The following is a 19350-nucleotide window of genomic DNA, read 5'->3' as shown; positions in this document are numbered from 1 at the left end:
TATCCGAGCTGGTTTGACAGAAACCCAAACACCCTTTTCTCGAATCCCTTCAGTGCCTTCCTCTTCTTCCTTAAATTAGACACATTTGGGTCCACCTCTTCATACATGAAACCATTATCTCCACCCTTTTTCACCTGATCATTACATTACAATTCTCCTCTACCTTTTCCCCTTTATAATCAAACCTCAAACCCAACATCCTATTCCCACCCCCATCAATCCCAGTAAAATTCTCATTTATCGAATTATCTAGTTGGACAAACTTTGCCATCTCCATTCCCCCCGACAACCCCTACAAAACCCCCCACCATTCTTCCTATCCTCATTCCTAGAAAATATCACAATAAGCAAATCAATCAAGCAATTTTTTAAGCTTTTGATGGGAAAAAGGGTTTTGAAATCAATTTTAGAAGCTTTTTTCTGTTTGATTTCAATTAGCATTCTGGGTCGGGAAAGGGAGGGATCTAAGAGACATGGAGTCCGAACTCCAGGCAAGGACATCTCTTTATACTGATTGCAAGTTAGGGGCTCATACTACCATGATGTGAATGTCATGTGATTATGAATGTGATTGTAGATTGAAAAAGTGTTAGGAATTTTGAAGAGAGAAGAGTCAAAATTGAAGAGATAAATTCTAATTTATCATTTGTTGGTGTTTTTTTATATATTATATATATGAGGTATTTTGGTCTATTTTGTTTAAGTTTAAAATTTGAATTAATTTAAGATGTAAAATATAATTTTTGAAAGAACGAAAGAGATTTGATGTAACTACACCTAAAAAAAATTAATAGTAAATTATTTTTAAAAGCGGGAGTTTTAACTATAAATCTTTTCATACAGTATGTTAATTTTTTAGATTTTCTTATTATTTTAATTTTTCAATATAGTTTTTATTAATTTGAGTGATGTGTAGGTGTCTTCATGTCTAACACATAAATGTGAGTAAATTTTTTTTTTTTATTAACGTGGATGTCCGAATTAGTTTATATACATTTCGACTAATCCTACGAGTTCTAGTAAAAATCATGTAACCTTCTAGTGATTCTGATAAAACTCGAACTCGTGATCACTAAGAAATAGATTTGCTTTTTTATTTTAATATTTTAGGAGAGCATTTTAAAAGAATTATTAAATTTTTCTAAATGTCTTAGGTTAATACGAGGGATGCATTTTTAAATTGTTTAGGAAAGGAAACTATTCTCAATTACTACCCTAATAATTTTACAGCAGTTTTGCCTTTCAGGATTTCACAGTACCATCCAGAATGCGACAGCTTCCTTCCCTAAGACATAATTTTCCTCCAATAAGTTAAATTCTAAGAGATCATTTTTCCTAAATACTGTATTACACAGAAACTGACCCAATGATATCTGCCAATACAAGAGAGAGAGAGAGAGAGAGAGAGAGAGAGAGAGAGAGAGAGAGAGAGATCTGCATGTCACCTTTGTAAATTTGTTAGGAGGTCTTTGAGATACCCTTCTCCTTAATTGCCTTCCAATTTCAGACCAACCCACACCAAAAACCAAGCCACCTGCTTCTTCGTTAAAAGGGAATGAATATCTTCACCTGAGAAAAAGACACGTCTCTTGAAGTTTGGAGATGGAGACGAGACGGTGGTTTTAAAATTGCAGTTATATATACCTCCGCTTATTATTTTGCTGTCTAATAAATCTATTTGTTTGTGTCCCAAAAACCTTAAATTCCCATTCTCCCTTCACGAGACTTTAAGAAAATAAAAAGATACAATTAGAAGAAAGAAATCCTATATATTTTTGAGATGGGCTAAGAATTTTATATTCTCTTTTTTATATATATATATATATATATTTGTTTTTATCTTTAAAATACATCTAACTAATAAAATACAATTAATTATATATTTTTTAAATATTATAAAGTAAGAAAAGAGCTAGCTAGTACTTGTAAAAAAAAAAGGTAGTTAAAGAGCTAGTACTTGTCAAATGCACCGTGTTTCTGACTCTTTCATTTTATTTCGTTGTATATGCAATCAATTCATTGATGGAAAAGTTGAAAACAAGATGAAACAACCAAACCTCATAAATGAAAGAGATACCAAGCCATACATATTTTTCTTGCAGGAAGTTCACAACCAGCAAAACCATTCCCTTAAAAAGAAGTCACCATCGCCGTGTTTAGTCTACATCCATCTTAAATGAATAATAATATCACATCAACATCTGCTGCAATTCCATGAAGTTGAATCCATACCAACTCAACTTGGAAAATTATTTGATAAGTTGCATTGATAACTCAATGCAAAATCATCGATAGGGTGGTAGGATGAGAGTACACTAACAAAATCCATCAGCATTGCCATTGTCACACCAATCATCTTGTCAAGGGATCAGGGATGCCATGAACCACATCAAGAAGGCTATCTCCATAGCTCGTGCCAATAAAATGTACTATGGTACAATTGATGGGTCATCCTACTTAATTTTCATGTAATTCTACTAGCCCTACAAGGCTAATCCCAAAGACTAAACACTCCTGGACACTGATCTCTCTTCCACTTGAGCTCGCCACATTCTTCAAAATCAAGGTGGCAATCGATTCTTCCATGAAAAGAAGCTGCACCAATTGGTTCGACATACAATTTCCTTATCTGGTAAAATTTAAGGTCAATAGATGCACTGAACTTGAAAATCATTGGTTTAATCACGTCTCTTTAATATATGGTTTCTAAGCAATCAGCACATTCAATTATACTCTTCAATTCTTGTGCTGACTGTAGCTTTGGATGGAAATTTATCTCTGCAGATTAGCATTAGCAAGCTAACTATTTTATCCATTTGATATAGATAGCATGTTACCAATTCACAGTTCCAGCCTCGATCAGACTGTGGGCAGGTGCTTTTCTTAATCCTATGTCATCCATCCTTTGTCTCACATTTTCTGCATCTTCCCACCTTCCCAATGCAGCATAAAGTTTGGCCAGCAGCACATAATTTCCTGTGTTACCTGGCTCGAGCTCAAAAAGCCATCTTGCTGCAACCTCTCCCAATTCAACATTTTCATGCATCACACAAGCACCAAGCAATGCACCCCAAACAGCATGGCCTGGCATAAATGGCATTGTCTTTATCAGATCATAAGCTTCATCCATTCGACCAGCACGACCAAGCAAATCAACCATGCATGTGTAATGATCATCATTGGGGATTGTTTGGTGATCCTTGAGCATGAATTTGAACAAATACAAGCCATCATCCACCATGCCAGCATGGCTGCAAGATTGCAATACTGAAGTAAAAGTAACATCATTTGGCTTCACCCCAGACTGAACCATTTGTTTGAAAAGTGAAACAGCAGTCTCACCATGTCCATGCATTCCATAACCAGCTATAATTATACTCCACACAAAAATGTCCTGGACATCTACAGGGATGGTATTAAAAATCTTGTGAGCAGATTCTAAACTTCCACACTTGGAATATATATCAATCAGAGATGTGGCAACTTGAATATTTGAAACAAACCCAGACCTCATTAGATAACTGTTTATATTGTTTACAGGCTGCAGATCAGCAAGAATGCCATATGCAGGAAGGAGACTATTGCATGTTGCAGCATTTATTTCCACTCCTTCCATCAGCATTTTCTTGAAAAGTCCTATTGCTTCGGTTGCAAGTTTATTATGAACACAACCAGAGAGCAATGCATTCCATGGAACTGTTTTCTTTCTTGAAGTTCTAGTAAAGACTGAGAAACTTAGGCCAAGACAATTGCATTTTGCATACATGTCAATCAATGAAGTCTCTACAGCAACTTCTGAATAAAGCCTTTGCTTCATCACCCAACCATGCAAGCAACGACCGTCCTTCAAATTATTCAAACTAGCACAAGCCAAAAGAATCAAGGCTATAGTCACTGAATTGGGTCGTAACCCTTCAATCTGCATAATCTTAAAAAGTGATAATGCACTTTTCGCATCACCATTCAAAATGTACCCATTAATCATTGAAGTCCAACTCACTACATCCCTTTCAACCATGTTATCAAAAACCAATCTCGCCTCATCCATACTACCACACTTAGCATACATATCCACCAATGCATTGCTCACTATCTTTTTACCTAAAACCTTCTCTTCCACTAATCCATGAACCCTTCTCCCCACTTCCAATTCCTTCAAATACCCACAAGCCGGCAACACGGAAACCACACTAGCACCATCAATTTCAACCCCAGAATCCACCATTTGGTTAAAAACCACCAAAGCAGTATTTGCAAACCCATTCTTGAAATACCCATTTATCATCGTATTCCAAGAAACCACACTCTTCTCTTTCATTGCATCAAAAACTTTTCTTGCCTCCTCCACCTCCCCACAATTCATATACATTGCCAATAAAGAATTCAGCACAAACAAGTGTGAACCAAACTTTGACACTAACGTCAGGCCATGAAGCACTCTACCATATTCAACCAATAACAATTCACTACAGGCTTTAATAACAAACGGGTATGTATAATTATCCGGGCAGCAATCTTTTGATCCAAGCATTTCAAGAAACACCTTCATCGCTTCAAAATAATCCCCCTTAGCTATATACATTTTAATCATGAAATTATATAAGAGCGTGCCTCGTTGACGCAATTCATCGAACAGTTTGCGTGCATTATGAACGTACCCACAGTGCGCATAGGTTGCGACAAGGACTGACCGGATATCGATGGAGAGAAGGCCAGAGGTAATGAGGTGGGCATGGAGTTGTTTTGTACTGGTGAGGGATTGAGCGGCTCCATAGTGTTTTAAGAGAGACTGGTATTGGGTCGTTTTAGGGGCGAGCAAGAGCTTGGTTGTTTTGGATATAGTAGTCTTTGTTGGGCCATTCATGAATTTCTATGGCTACTTTAGCTGTTGGGGGGGTTTTGACAGGAAATTAGGCAAATGTAACAGGTAACCTGCCGATTATGGGTTGTCGTTAGGATGGCAATGGATCGGGTTCGGGTGATTTTTTCACGCATCTGTATTTAATTTGCTAAATATATAACATGGGTGTTAAAAAACCTAATTTATTTGTAATATTTGTATTATCTAATCCGATTTAATCCATCAAATAAAAATAATAAAAATATTATAAATAATAATAAGTAAAAAAACATAAAAAATAAATATCACGAGTTAGGTAATGGGCAAGGAGAGAACCTAGACTAACTAGGAGAGGGCCATCCCCCTAAAAAAATTCGAAAGTTCACGATAGTCCTTTAAAGTTAGTTGTGTTTTATATAGACCCTTGTAATTTCTTAATCTCCCCTTTCCTTGAAGTCGTATTATTTCTACATTGCCCCCTAACTGTTTTTGTCATCCTCCGTCACTAGTGGTGGGTCAAGATATTTGAAACTTAATTACCTCGGCTCAATCTGTATATCCTATAACAACAAATTATTCTATCATTTTTCTACAACTAATTCTTTTAAAAAAACTTCATTGATTTAGTTGATATATTACGCTTAGATTGTTTTGGGCTAATTTATAAGCTCAAATCTCCAACTAATGAAAAATAGTAATATAAACCCAACTAGTGAATATTTATAATATTCATAAAAAAAATTAGCCCAACTCGATAGATCAATCCCCTTCAGGTCTAAAGAAACTTAATGGATCAGGTTTATAATTTATAAAATAGCAAAAATTAGATTTGATACAATTATAAACTCAAACTCAACCCAACTATGCCTATAAATACCCTAGCATATAACTTTCACACATTGGATATAAGGTCTTTTTCACTCTTTGAGTACCCAATGTGACTTGGATTTCTTATATTAAAAAAATTAATGATTTTATAGCACCTCCTAAAATTACATTTTTAATAACTTAATACGAAGAATCTTATATACTAAATAATTTTATTTTTCAAATTTATTTAAGATATTGATACTTAGATGTGGTTTTAAAAAAACATAATTATATCTTAAACATCACTGGTGATATGTATTAATCAGTAAGTTTTTAGTGATTAGCATAGTTATACATATATAAATCATTTAAGATTTCTCTTACTCTTAGAAATAATATATACTATTTTTTCTGCATGCATGATAATGTAGGACAATTTTAAATTAAGTTTTTATTTAGTTTAATTTTTTAATGATCAATGAGTCAGTGTAAAAAGATGAAAAATACCTCTATCTCATAACCTTCCAACTTTTCTACCGAGAGGCATAAAGATAAATTTACTATATCAATCCACAATAAACCGAGTATATTGCTACAATGAATTTGCCACGCTATTTAGCTTTCTTTTTAATATATATTTTTCTATACCTTTCATTCTTTATGTTATACATTATTTTTATCCTATAATTTACTAACTTAAATATTGGAGAGTCTTCTCTCCCAATAGGAGACTTGTTTTATAAGAGTTCATGAACTACCTCAGCCCAATTTGATAAAACTTTCTCTAAAGCCTATTGCACTAGTCGTGGAGAGGCCTAATGAAAATTTTTCATATTTTTTTAACTACTCTTGAAATTTTATTTTCTTGAACTAGTGTTGAGGAGTGTTTTAATCATTTCATTATAATTTTTTTGTAATTATCAAATATACTAAGGAGAAATTTGGTATTTTAATATACATAAAATTTATTTTAAAGGAAAACATGGATGACGCGTGGGTGGGAGGAGCTTGTGCCTTTTGCTGGGAGGGGCGCATGTTGGTGGTGTGACTCCAATGAACTTTTTTCTTCTTCTCTTCCTTTTCTCTCTCTTCTTCTTAATAAAATACAAAAGTTTTATTTCATTTTTTTTTTATACAATTTGATTCTCATTCTTTTGATTGCTACTTATTTTATTTTATATTTTGTAAATTATTTTTTTTTCTTCAAATCCATCTCTAATCATTTGATTTCATTTAATTTTATATCAAATTTGGTCTTCATTCTTTTAATTGTAATTTTTTTTATCCTTTTCCTAATTGAATTTTGTTTTCAAATTCATCCCTTAACATTTGATTTTAATTTATTTTTATATCAAATTTGGTTTTCTTTTTTTATTACTATTTGTTTTCTTTTTATCATTTTTTATTGTCTTTCCCCCCCCAATTTCATCCCCTATTATCCCTTATTATTTTGTGAATAAGAATTTTACTTTATTATTTTTTAGGGTTTGCCTTCTATGAGGTTAATCCTGAGCTCATGATCATGGTCTCGAGTTTTGAATATTAATTGAATTTTGTTTTCAAATTCATCCCTTAATATTTGATTTTGATTTATTTTTATGTCAAATTTGGTCCCTTTTCTTTTTATTACTATTTATTTTGTTTTTATCCTTTTCTTATTGTCTCCCCCCCCATCCCTAATTATTTTGTGATTAAGAATTTTACTTTATTTTTTTTATGGTTTGTATCCTATGGGGTTAGTCCTGAGCTCATGACCAGGGTCTCGAGTTTTGAATATTAACACAGGTGACTTTGATCTTGTTTTTTAGGTTCTTTGTTAAATTTATTTATTTTCCAATCTCATCCTTCAATGTTTGATTTATTGGAAATTGATCTTCATGTTTTTTTTTTTCCTGTTTTCCCTTCTATGGAGGAGTTATCTTAATCTTATGTTCATAATCGCAAGGTTAACCAGATAACCCATATTGAGTTGGATTTTTTTTTCCGTTAAAAAATGATTTTTTTTTCAATTTCACTCTTCAACATTGGATTGTTTTATAATTAAGCTTCATTGGTTTATTTAATTTGATTTCGATAGGATTATCCCAGTATCACAACTAAATTGTAGATTTGACATATTAACCCTAATGGACTCAGATTAGTTTTTTTTTTCTTTGTTAGTTTTTTTTTTTATCAATTTCTTTATTGTTTTTATATTTTTTATATTTATATTATATAAATTTATTAAACTTAATCAAATCAATGACTTGAATTTCAAGTTTTTTTACTTTTTTTAGAAATGCTTTCATCTCCTTATCATCATCTTTTTTATAATGAAAAAAAATTAGTACCATGCTGTGTAACCTAAATAACGAAACTACTAAAACTTGATGATGGAGAAGCCATACATGGTTGTTAAAAAAAAACACACTAAGGCATCAAAAAAGTCAAACAATTTTTTTTCCCAGAACGAGAATGAGGCACAGTCGTGTCTTTTACAATGCTTTGTAATCAAAAGAAGAATATCTTGATCATAGAAATGGAATAGAGGTGACCATGGCATTAGCAACAGAGTCTCATTCTCTTTTCTGTTGTCCTTAGTATTGCATTATGTCACACTAAAATGTGCAGAGAGTGCTTCTGCGTGGCTGGAACATCTCCTGCTGAAGAAACTTCTAGCATGAAGAGAGGTATTTTGACAGAGTAATTCAGATGAAGGGTTAAAATGCACAGGAATGGAAGAATACATTTTCTACCAGCAGCAAATGCACTTTTGGAAAAATGAGTGGTGAATCGGTAAAATATATAGAGTTAAGACATTCTCAGTTGTGGGATTTATTATTCACTCAACATCTAAAATTTCTGGGAGAAAGTAGCAGATTACACACAAATCCCACCACTACACTAGCGAAACGCATTTCGTCAATCCTACACCAACAAATGATATTAGATTACAATAGGAATCTGATGCCCCAGCCAAGCCACAAAATTGTGCGGGACTTCAGAATCTAAGCCCGATTAATGGCCCTCTATGTGACAATTTTCACAGCCTTTCTCTTCTTCATCAAATCAGCTCTTGATTCCATCTTTACAGGCACTGGAGCAGAGAAAACTAAACTCCCATTTTGATTCGAGGCAATACCCATTACTTTCAAAGTCACCACCATTTCTCATATTCCTTCTAGGATTCTCAATCAAATTTCCATAACCACCATAATCATTCTTGGCATTCAAGATCCTAGCGTTGTTACTCTTCCCTAAGACCCTCACATTCCTAGCAGAATTACATGAACGTTCATGCCTTTTAACTGCAAACCCATCAATGAACTCCAAAAACCTTACCAAATCTCTAGTAACTGACCTTCTTCCATCTCTGATCATAGGATCACCACCCAACAAACAACACCCACAAATTTGACAAAGACCCATTAATGATATACCTGAATGGAGTCAAGTTTGAGCAGCAAGTCCATGGCTTTACGATAAACAACCTCAAAATCAAAAAGAGATTTACAAGAAATAGAAGACTTCAGCGAGTTAAAACTGGATTTGATAAAAGCAAGCTCCTTGAGCTGGCTTAGGGTTGATCGGTGAACAAGAAAGGCACGAAAATGGGTTCGAATAACACGTGCAGCTGTGTCTCTGAGAGTACGTGAAGGATAGTAATGACTAATATTATTACTAGAAGTAGAAATATGGTGAAGGGAGGACTCGAGAGTGTTGATTCGTTGAAGAAGAGGAGAGAGAACAAAATGGGTTTGATGGGGGTCATCTTCTTCATGGAAATATAGCTTTTGAGGGAGAAAGTTTGTTCTTTGGTGATTATTTTTTTGGGGGTTGTTTCTCTTGTTAAGACAAGGAGAGAAGAGACGGGGTTGGTGGTGTTGCTGCTGCTGTTGGAGGAGAGAAACAGGGGATTGAAGAAGTGGATCGATTGATACTTGTGGTGCTGGTGATGGTGGCGGGTGGAGAGGTTGGCTGAAACAGTGGCTCTAACAGCAGTGAGTGGCGGCGGCGGGGATGGATACTTGGTTTTGGCAGTGGTGATCGTGGTAGTGAGAGGCCATTTTGTGTTGCGAGGGGGGGATGGATACTTGGTTTTGGCAGTGGTGATCGTGGTAGTGAGAGGCCATTTTGTGTTGCGAGGGGGGGATTGATAAGAGAAGGGCACAGGAGAAATCAACTGTTAACATAGCTGTTAAATTCAAATAATGAGTATAAATAAAACAAACCATGATGCTGTGCGTTTTATTTCCTTGTTTTTTTAATTAGTCTTTAGTGCCACGTATGATTTAGGAAGAATGTGCTGGAATTCTAAGAATAAAAAACTCACTCTGTGTGTGTGTGTATATATATATTGTTTTCTATTGTAAAAATTGAGTAATTAGTACAACTCCAGGTATTTTAAAAACTCACTGTAATTACTAATTAGTGCCACTCTCCCTTTCTTCTCTCCCTTTCTCTTTCTTTGTGTTACCTGCACCAAACCTCCCTTTCTTTCTTCTTCACACCATTGTTCTTGCATTAATTGTAATTGTGGGAATTTCACTGCTCCATTTTGTTTGTCAATACAGAAGGTGGAGAGTAGAGAATTTGGAGGGTTTTAACACATAAAAAGAGGGCCTTTTTTTGGTAATAATAATTGACAATCTACTTTCTTGGGAGTTTTTGTTTAGTTTCCAGAAAAGTAGTTTTTAACTTTCCAAAATTTCATGTATTTGTTTATAATTAGAAAAATTGGTCAACGGAAAACACTTTCCAGTAAAAAAAAAAAAATTTGGCTTGGTTTTCAGGAAAGTGTTTTCCTTTTATATTAGATGGAAAACACTTTCTGAAAGTTGTGAAAAATTTAGAAATGTTATATTATTTGCTGATTATATCAAATTTGGTCCTCAAACTTTTGATTGCTATATATATATATTTTGTTTTGAATATTTATTTTTCAATTTCATTCCTTAGAATTTAATTTTTATATTAATTTTGGTTCTTATTTTTATAATTGTTATTTGCTTTTCCCTTATCATTTTTTAATTGAAATTTTTTATCTATCAAATTTGGTCCTCATTCTTTTGATTGTTACTTATTTTATTTGAAATAATTTATGAAATGTTAATTATATTATTTTAATTTCTTCATCTTTCAATTTTTTTATTTTTTAGATTTGATCTCTATTATTTTGATTATTTTTTATTTTATTTGAGATAATTTATGAAATTATATTTTTTTTTTCAATTTCATTCTCATTCAACTTTTTAATTTGTAAGATTTGTTCCTCATTATTTTAATAAACTTGAAAAAAATAAAACATTAATAAGTTATTTTCCAGCTCATTTTCCATGACATAACCAAACACTGAAAAATATTTTCCAACTTATTTTTCATTACACTACCAAACATCGGAAAATAATTCACTTTCCAAAAGGAAACTACTTTCCAAAAGGAAACTACTTTCCAAAAGGAAACTACTTTCCAGCAAACAAACGGGGCCCAAGAGTAGATCGGTACTCCGCTGTACTCCGCGAGACACCGAATTAATTTCTTTTTTAATGTAAAGACAAATGTTTAGACGAGGATAACAATTTTTTTAAAAATAAAATAAAAATTCAAGAGTCAATTTATTATTTTTATTGAATTTAATAACCTAAGTTAATTAATAATATGATAAAAAACAACAAAATTAGATAAATAAAAAAAAATTAGCCCGGGTTAAGCTGGGTTAACCTGTAAAACTCGTGACCTGGCATATGAGATCAGAATAACCCCATAAAATGATGGAAATGAAAAAAATCAATTGTAAAAAAAAAAGACCTAAGCCAACCTAAATTAATCTTTCAAACCCTTGACCCAAATCTTGAGGTCGGAATCATCCTATAGTAGGCAAACTCAAAAAACTATGAAATTAAATTCTTGGTAAATGAAATCCCGATTAATAAAATGTTGCTCGAGGGATGAAGTTAAAAAAGAAAGTTCCAATAAAAAATGATAAAAAAAAACAAGACAAATATAAATTTAAAGAATAAGGATCAAATCTGACATAAAAATAAAATGAAATAAAATATTGAAGGATGCAATTAAACAAATAACTCAATTAAGAGGATGGTTAAAACAAAAAAAATCAAAAGAATGGATATCAAATCTGACATATAAAAAATCAAATGAGGATGAAATTGAAAGAAAAATTCAATTTCATAAATTATTTAGAATTAAACAAATAGAAATAAAAAGAAAATGAACCAAATCTGAAAAAAAAAACAAATTGAAAGGCTACTTTAAAATGTCTAGAGGCAAGCGTGGAAATCGGGAAGAGAGAGGAAAGAAAGAAAGAAATAAATGATCACAGGTGTGAAATCTAAGATTTTTTTGTCACATGCATCACCTAAGAATGGAGGAGATCCATGGGAATTAAAAAGCTATTGTGGAAGCTAGAGTTTAGCTGTTAGACGACGTCATACACATTGTTCGAATAACACTAGTGTACCATGAACGTCCACGTGTTCTACATGCACAATCAATTTTTAAATATAAAATAATATTTTATGTATGGTAAAATACTAATTTTTCACTGATCAAATGTTATAACAATAAAAAAAATCATAATGAAAAGACCAGAAAACCTCTAGACCTAAGTTAAAGATAATTTGATTTGAATAGTAATGTGGTCATTTTACCGTGCTTTGAAAATGAAAAAAGGCGAGAACCCCCTTACCCACCAACACATAATTCTTTGCCTAAGAGGGTATATAAGTATTTTACTGTGAAAAAGACAACAAAAAAAATGAAGCCCAGGCCAAATTGTTTTGTTGATAAGGTAAAATGATAGTTTCACTGTTTTAATCCATAATGTTAGTGAGTCTAGAGCAATAGTAAAAAAGCTATAGTAAAACATCTACTCTTTTTAGTTTCTTTTAATTAACTTTTGCATCTTGGTCAACCATGTAGAAAAAATTATTTGGTTAATTAAATAACTTTTGCCTTTTATATTAGGTCTTACACATAATTCTATTTTAACCTTAGTTTTATAGAAGTTAAAATAACTTGCTTTTTATGAAGATCTATTTATTTATTTATTTTTCATGCAAAAATCCATATCACAACAGTTTTAACCAAATATGTTTTTTTATACCTACTTTTTTTAAAACCTCAACTAAAAATATTTTTCTTAAACCTACTCTTTTTTTATTTAAATTGTGATACAAAAGCTATCACAATGTCAAACACATACTAAGATGATTGACATGCGCTCCGTCCTAGGTTGGAATAATTTTTTCTTAATGTAAAAATAAATAAATTTAGGCATTGTTAAAGTATTTTTTAACAACAAAAAATCTTAATTATTTAAATTTTTTTTTTGTTAAGATAATTTGCAGAATGGCTTTTTCATAGAACTGCATATTTTTTTTTGTAATATATGTTTTAATTACATTATATGCATGTATATAAAATAACCTTGATTAGTAAGAGTTGTTAGTTGAAACTAATAGCTATAATTTTTGCACTTATTTAAATTTCCAATAATAATAGAACTATGCAAATAGAAATTGATTGAGTGTTTAACATTATTTTCATTTATATTATATGTGTTAGATTATTATTTGTTTAATTTAGAATAGAGTGACAATAAAAGTCATTTAAACTGTACTAGATACTAATATTAGTAATTGGTGTCAATAGCAATTGATATGCTGCATCTAAGATTATTATTGTTAATTTGAACCATAGAGACAAATTAAGTAAAAAGAATTACAATGTTTGGCATTGTAAGATTGTGTATCTCCTAGAAGAGTAAGAAATGCTGGAAACAATCACACAATCGATGGTTGAATCTAAGCAAGACAACACTGCTCAACATAGACTTGATATAGAAGCATATGAAGCCTATAAGCGCAAGGATCATGTAACTCACATTCTAGTATTGAGTAGCATGAGAAATGATATAATGCTACGTTTTGAAAGACATCGTTCAACCCAAACAGTTTGGGATGCAGTGAATGTTCAATATAGAGGAACCTCCACTACTAGACTTTGTCAGTTAACCCTTAAATTTGATGGTTACCAGAAGCATCAAAATCAGATGATGAGGTAACATCTTACAGTCATGTCTAACATTATTAGTGAATTGAGGTGTGTTGGGTATGAGATGACTGATGAACAACAAGTCCAAGTTATGATTCGCTCTTTGCCAAGCAATTAAGAACACAAATGTGTTAACCTTACCCATAATGACAATATTAAGACTTCTGATGATATTGCTCGTTATGTTGAGCTTGAAGAAAATCGACTTCTTGCTGAGAAGCTTGTAAACGAGGCTTTCATATTTGAGACTAAGATGTAAGGAGTAAATGACTTTGGACGTAAAAAAGGCAAGAGTGAAGATCCCAAAAATGACAAGAGAGGAATAGAAGCAAGTTATAGTAGATAGAAGCGCATGAGTGAGAAACACGACAATAAGAAATGCAAGAATATGAGTTGTTTGAATTATGGTAAACCTGGTCACTTTTCTCATGATTAAACTAATCCATAGGTAATGTTTAACCACAATCATCCCTCTAACTTATACGTTAGAAGTTGCTTAGTGGTTGTTGAATCTTTTTCTTTTTGCACTATAAACTTAGGAGCAATCGACCACATAGCAAATGATCGAACAATCTTTATGGAATTTTATTGAATTTTAAAGGGAAGCAGATGCATATACATGGGGAATAATGCTTTTGCTGCTGTGCTTGGGATCGGTACTTGTAAACTGGATTTGTGGGGCAGTCGCACACTCTATCTTCATGAAGTACTTTACGCTCCAGAAGTTCAAAGAAATCTAGTGTTTGTTCTTGTTTTACTATAATTAGGCTTTTATATTGTATTTGTTGGTTGTTGTGTGAAAATATATCTGAATAATATTTTTTATAATTCTAGTTTTGTATTAAATGGTTTTATGGTGTTGGACACCGTTAATGTATTTATCAAGGATGGTGCTTCTATTTATATTGTTTGAAGTTCTAGCACTACTAGTAATAGTGATCTTGTAAATTGGCATGCTAGATTAGAACACATTGGGCAAGACCGATTACATAGATTAACAAGAGCTAGTTTTTTTGGATCATTTATTGAAGTATAATTGCCTGTTTGTGAGTATTGCCTTACTAGAAAAGCAACTAGATTACCATTTGGCAAAGCTAAAAAAGCTAGTAGTCCATTACAACTTATCAATTTAGACATTTGTGGCCCAATGAATGTGAGGGCAAGATATGGTGCAAATTCTTTCATCATATTTATAGATGATTTCACATGATTTGGTCATGTTTATTTGATCTCACACAAGTCTGAAGCATTGCATTACTTCATTCGATACACCAAGTTGGTGGAGAATAAACTAAACACAAAGATCAAAGCTTTAAGAACCAATTAAGGATATAAATATCTATCTGAACAATTTTTTTTTAAATGTGATGAATATGGTATAGCTAGATAGTTAACTATTTCTTATACTTCGCAACAAAATAGTGTAGCAGAAAAGAGGTATATAACCCTCTTTGACATGGTTAGGTTAATAATGGTGCATGCTAACTTACCAGTTTCCTTTTGGGAAGATGCATTATTGACTATTGCCTATATACTTAATCGTGTGCCCTCTAAATTCGTCTCATCCATCATGTATGAACTATGGAATAACGAAAAACCTAATATAGGTTATTTGCATCCATGAGGGTGTGCAATTTATATTCACAATAATTCTCATGAATATGAGAAACTTGGTCCTAGGGGGAAGATGTGTATCTTTATAAGATATTCTGAACATTCCAAATAATTTTTATTTATTGGTGAAAAAGCTGATGGAAGAGTGATGGAGATTGAGTTGCGTGATGTTGTATTATTAGAAAAGGATTTCCAACGACAGGTGAGGTTAATAAAGATTTTCAATTATATGAAATGGAAGATTTAGACGATAGCACAACATGCCATTTAGTAGAAGACTTAGAGGAAACTCTTAATCCTCTTGGAAACAGTGGGATTGAAATTTTATCTATTCCTACTCTCATGGAGCAAAATTAGGAGCAATCTTAACCTCGTAGAAGCATTCGTGAACCAATTCCTCGTTGTTGATTTGAGATTAAGGGGGAAACGTTCATGATTGCTCCACAAGATGATGAAGAGTCTTAAAGCAAGAGAATGGATTAAAGCTATAAAAGAAGAAATGGAGTCGATGAAAACTAATCAAGTTTGAGACTTGGTCGATTACTATCAGGACAAAAATCCATTGGAAATAAATAGGTTCTTAAAATTAAACATAAGACAGATGAATCAATAGAATGTTTTAAGGCTTGACTGGTAGCGAAAGGCTACACTCAAGAAGATACATTCTCACTAGTTGTGAGGATTACTTCAATTTACCTCATTTTAGCTACAGTCGCACATATGGACTTGGAGTTATACCAAAGGATGTTAGAACTGCATTTCTCAATAGAGAACTAAATTAGGAGATCTATATAAATCAACCTTTAGGATTCGAATCTAAAGGATAAAAGCGCAAAGCATGCAAGCTTAAAAGATCCATATATGGTCTTAAGCAAGCTTCTAGACAATGGAACGTCAAATTTTATCAAGCTATCCTTAATAATGGTTTTACGATGATGAAAGAAGACTATTGCATGTATTTAAAATGTTCTAACAATAATTTTATAATAATGTCCTTATATGCCGACGACATCTTAATAGCTAGAAATAACAAAGAAATGATTGATACTACTAAAAGGTGGTTATCAATAAAATTTAAAATGAAAGACATAGGTGAGGCCAACTATGTTCATGGTGTGAAAATCATAAGAGATCGTGCTAAAAGGCGTTTTGGTTTATCTTAAGAGACTTACATCAAAAAGATGTTAGAGCACTATTATATATAAGATAACAAACTAATGAACACCTCTGTTGATAAGAGCTTGAGCCTAAACCTGAGCCGTGATATGTGTCCCAAGACTTCAAAAGAAAAGGAGAAAACATCAATAGTACCTTATGTCAGTGTCGTAAGTAGTTTGATGTATGCAATGAGGTGCACACGTCCTGATATATGTTATGTCATTGGATTACTTAATCGATATCAATCGAACCTTAGTCAGAAACACTAGATAACAGTTAAAAGGATTCTATGATATCTGAAAGGAACTTCGAATTACATGCTATGTTACCAAGGAAAGAAAGATTTATGATTGATTGGTTAGTCAGATATTAATTGGGGAGGACATGTTGACCAGTCCAAATCAACTTCAGGATATGCTCGTTTAATGATAGTGCAATACTATGAAGGAGTAAGAAACAATCTTACATAGCTTTATCAACAATGGACGCTGATTATATAGCTTGTTCCGTAGTAACACAAGATGCTGTTTGGTTAAAGAGTTTCATGCATCATTTGAAAATTGTCAAATTAGCGTCAAACCCAATAACATTTTACCGTGATAACACTGCTGCAGTAGCTGTGGTAAAAGATCCAAAATATCATGAAAAGACCAAACACATCAAGGTGAGATATCACTATATTAGAGATGCAATTACTAAACATGATGTGATCCTAAAACACATTTCTATAAATTCTATGATTGCAGATCCACTCATAAAACCAATAGTAATGGATGCATTTGTTAGACATGAGATCCATCAGCCTACATAGAATGTAATTGTCAATATAACTAGTTTTAAGGATCATATAAAGGTTTACAATGATTGAATAATGAATAAATTCCATTAGAATATCATGTTATTCATTATTTGTTTTATGAAATATACTATGCGTATCCTATAGTACAATTTGTTAAAGTATGTTGATATACTAAGATTGACTCACTCACATGAGCAATCACCTTTAGCGTTTGTAAGGTGAGTAGAGATTATATTATTTGAGTTTTAATACTCAATAAGGGACTTGGGCCTAGTGGGAGCAATTTGAACTCAAAGCAATTATGAAGAAGTCGTCATGGTTAGGACCAAGATGAGGTTCTTGAATAAAAAAATCAACACAAATAAATCCCCACCATTCATGTGTTTATTATGATTTAAGCCGAATGAAATTATTTATCTGACACTAATGACAATGAGCAAATGAGAATTTTTGATTTGACGTCTATATTTTTTATGACAAGATTAAGACTCTTATAATATATTTCATCTAACAAGGAGAGCAACAACATACACTCTTTTTCTACATATAAGAAAAGAGTAAGCTTCGCTATATGATGTATTTCATACTACATGTGCTAACACCTTTATAGGAATAATGAATGGATCCCTACTTCTTTATTATGTGAGTCCTAGAGATCTTGTGTAAGATCTCAATATCTTACCATTTGTGACTTTTGACTGTATCATGAGGTGATGCGTAAATGTTCACTATTTTAAGACTGTATCCTATGGTCATGGAATGATTCGACTTAAGGAATACTCCTACGAAAGTAGTTAATTCAGATTTGACTGATATAGAAGAGAGAAAAATTAATTTTTTTTTCTACATCTGTTACTTGTATTCACCGACCAAGATCATATCACTTGAATGAATTTGATATGATTTATGCAAGCCCCAAACCCAAGCCCAAGTCAGCCTAAACCCAACCTAAGTTAACCTAGGTATATAAGGAGAAGTTGGAAGAGAATTATTTTTTTCTCTTCAAATTCTTGTAGTTGTCGTGACCCTCTCTTCATCAAACCAAGAATTTTAGTTTTTGATCTTGAATTTTTAGGTTCAAGAAAGGTGGAAGTAATAAGTAAATGGTTTTCTCTAATGTTATTTTTTATTATGGTTTGTTTATGGAAGGATTAAAGAAGAGATTAGGGTTTATAAAGATTTAAAATTTATGTTGTTAAGATTGATTTATGATTATTATGAGTTAAAGGTTAAATGATTGATTTTGGGTGTGTTGTTAGAAATAAGAATTTGTGAATTGATTTGTTATGGGTTAAGGAATTTGTTTCAACTTTTCTAGAAAATCTGAAAAAAATGGTCTTGAAGTTGAAGATGATAAAATTTTATTTTGCTATGTGATTTATGAAAATTATAGTTTAGTCCCTAAACTTTGAAAAATTATAATTTGACCCCTAAATATATTTTGGGATTCTGGGAAGTATTATTATGAGGTTAAGGATGATAATCTCAGTTTGATAATAGATTTGGAATATTTTTAATTTGGTCCCTTAATTTTGAAAATTTACATTTTAGTCCCTGAAATTTAATAAATTACAGTTTGGTCCTTGGTTCATTTCTGGACGAAATCGAGTATGGTTTAGAGCATCTCCAATGCAAAAAGCCAAATTGAGAAGCTAAATTTAAAAAATGGCTTTTTGAATAGTATAAATATAGCTTTTTTGATTATATGCATTCCAATGGTAAAAAGCTATTTAGAAAAGCCATTTATATTTTAATATATTTCATGTTAAATTCATTTTTATATAATTATATAACTAATTTAGATATTTTATATATAATATAATTATGATGTTATTAATTATATAATAAATATGAGTAATTTATAAAAATAATATAAAATTTAATGAAATAATATGAAATTTAAAAGATATAACTTAACATTAAACTTAAAATTTATTTATATGAATATTTTTAATTTTCAGTTTTATATGTTACTGTTAAAAATTTAATTTTTTAAAAGTAAATTCAAATTCAAACTTTGAAAAAACCATCAATATTTTAAAATTTGATTTTCAATTTTTTTTAAAAAAATTCATGC

At 31.8% G+C, this 19350-nt stretch overlaps 2 protein-coding genes across 2 annotated transcripts; both read right to left on the bottom strand.

Annotated features, from left to right (window-relative positions):
• Positions 1–1957: 1957 nt before the first annotated feature.
• LOC7472612 (pentatricopeptide repeat-containing protein At5g39350) lies at positions 1958–5108 on the bottom strand. Its single transcript, XM_024598880.2, has one exon. The coding sequence runs from the start codon at positions 4862–4864 to the stop codon at positions 2834–2836; it is 2031 nt and encodes a 676-aa protein (XP_024454648.1). The 5' UTR covers positions 4865–5108; the 3' UTR covers positions 1958–2833.
• Positions 5109–8182: 3074 nt separating this feature from the next.
• Positions 8183–9776, bottom strand: LOC18097706 (BAG family molecular chaperone regulator 8, chloroplastic). The gene is given in 2 exon segments (XM_052452542.1): positions 8183–9030; positions 9069–9776. Coding segments are annotated over 2 exon segments (1026 nt in total). The 5' UTR covers positions 9763–9776; the 3' UTR covers positions 8183–8698.
• Between the last annotated feature and the right edge of the window lie 9574 nt (positions 9777–19350).

This window comes from Populus trichocarpa, chromosome 4 (genome assembly GCF_000002775.5).
Source record: "Populus trichocarpa isolate Nisqually-1 chromosome 4, P.trichocarpa_v4.1, whole genome shotgun sequence".
NCBI lineage: Eukaryota > Viridiplantae > Streptophyta > Magnoliopsida > Malpighiales > Salicaceae > Populus > Populus trichocarpa.
Note: the sequence above shows the minus strand (reverse complement) of the source record. Positions and strands in the feature narration are given on the sequence as shown.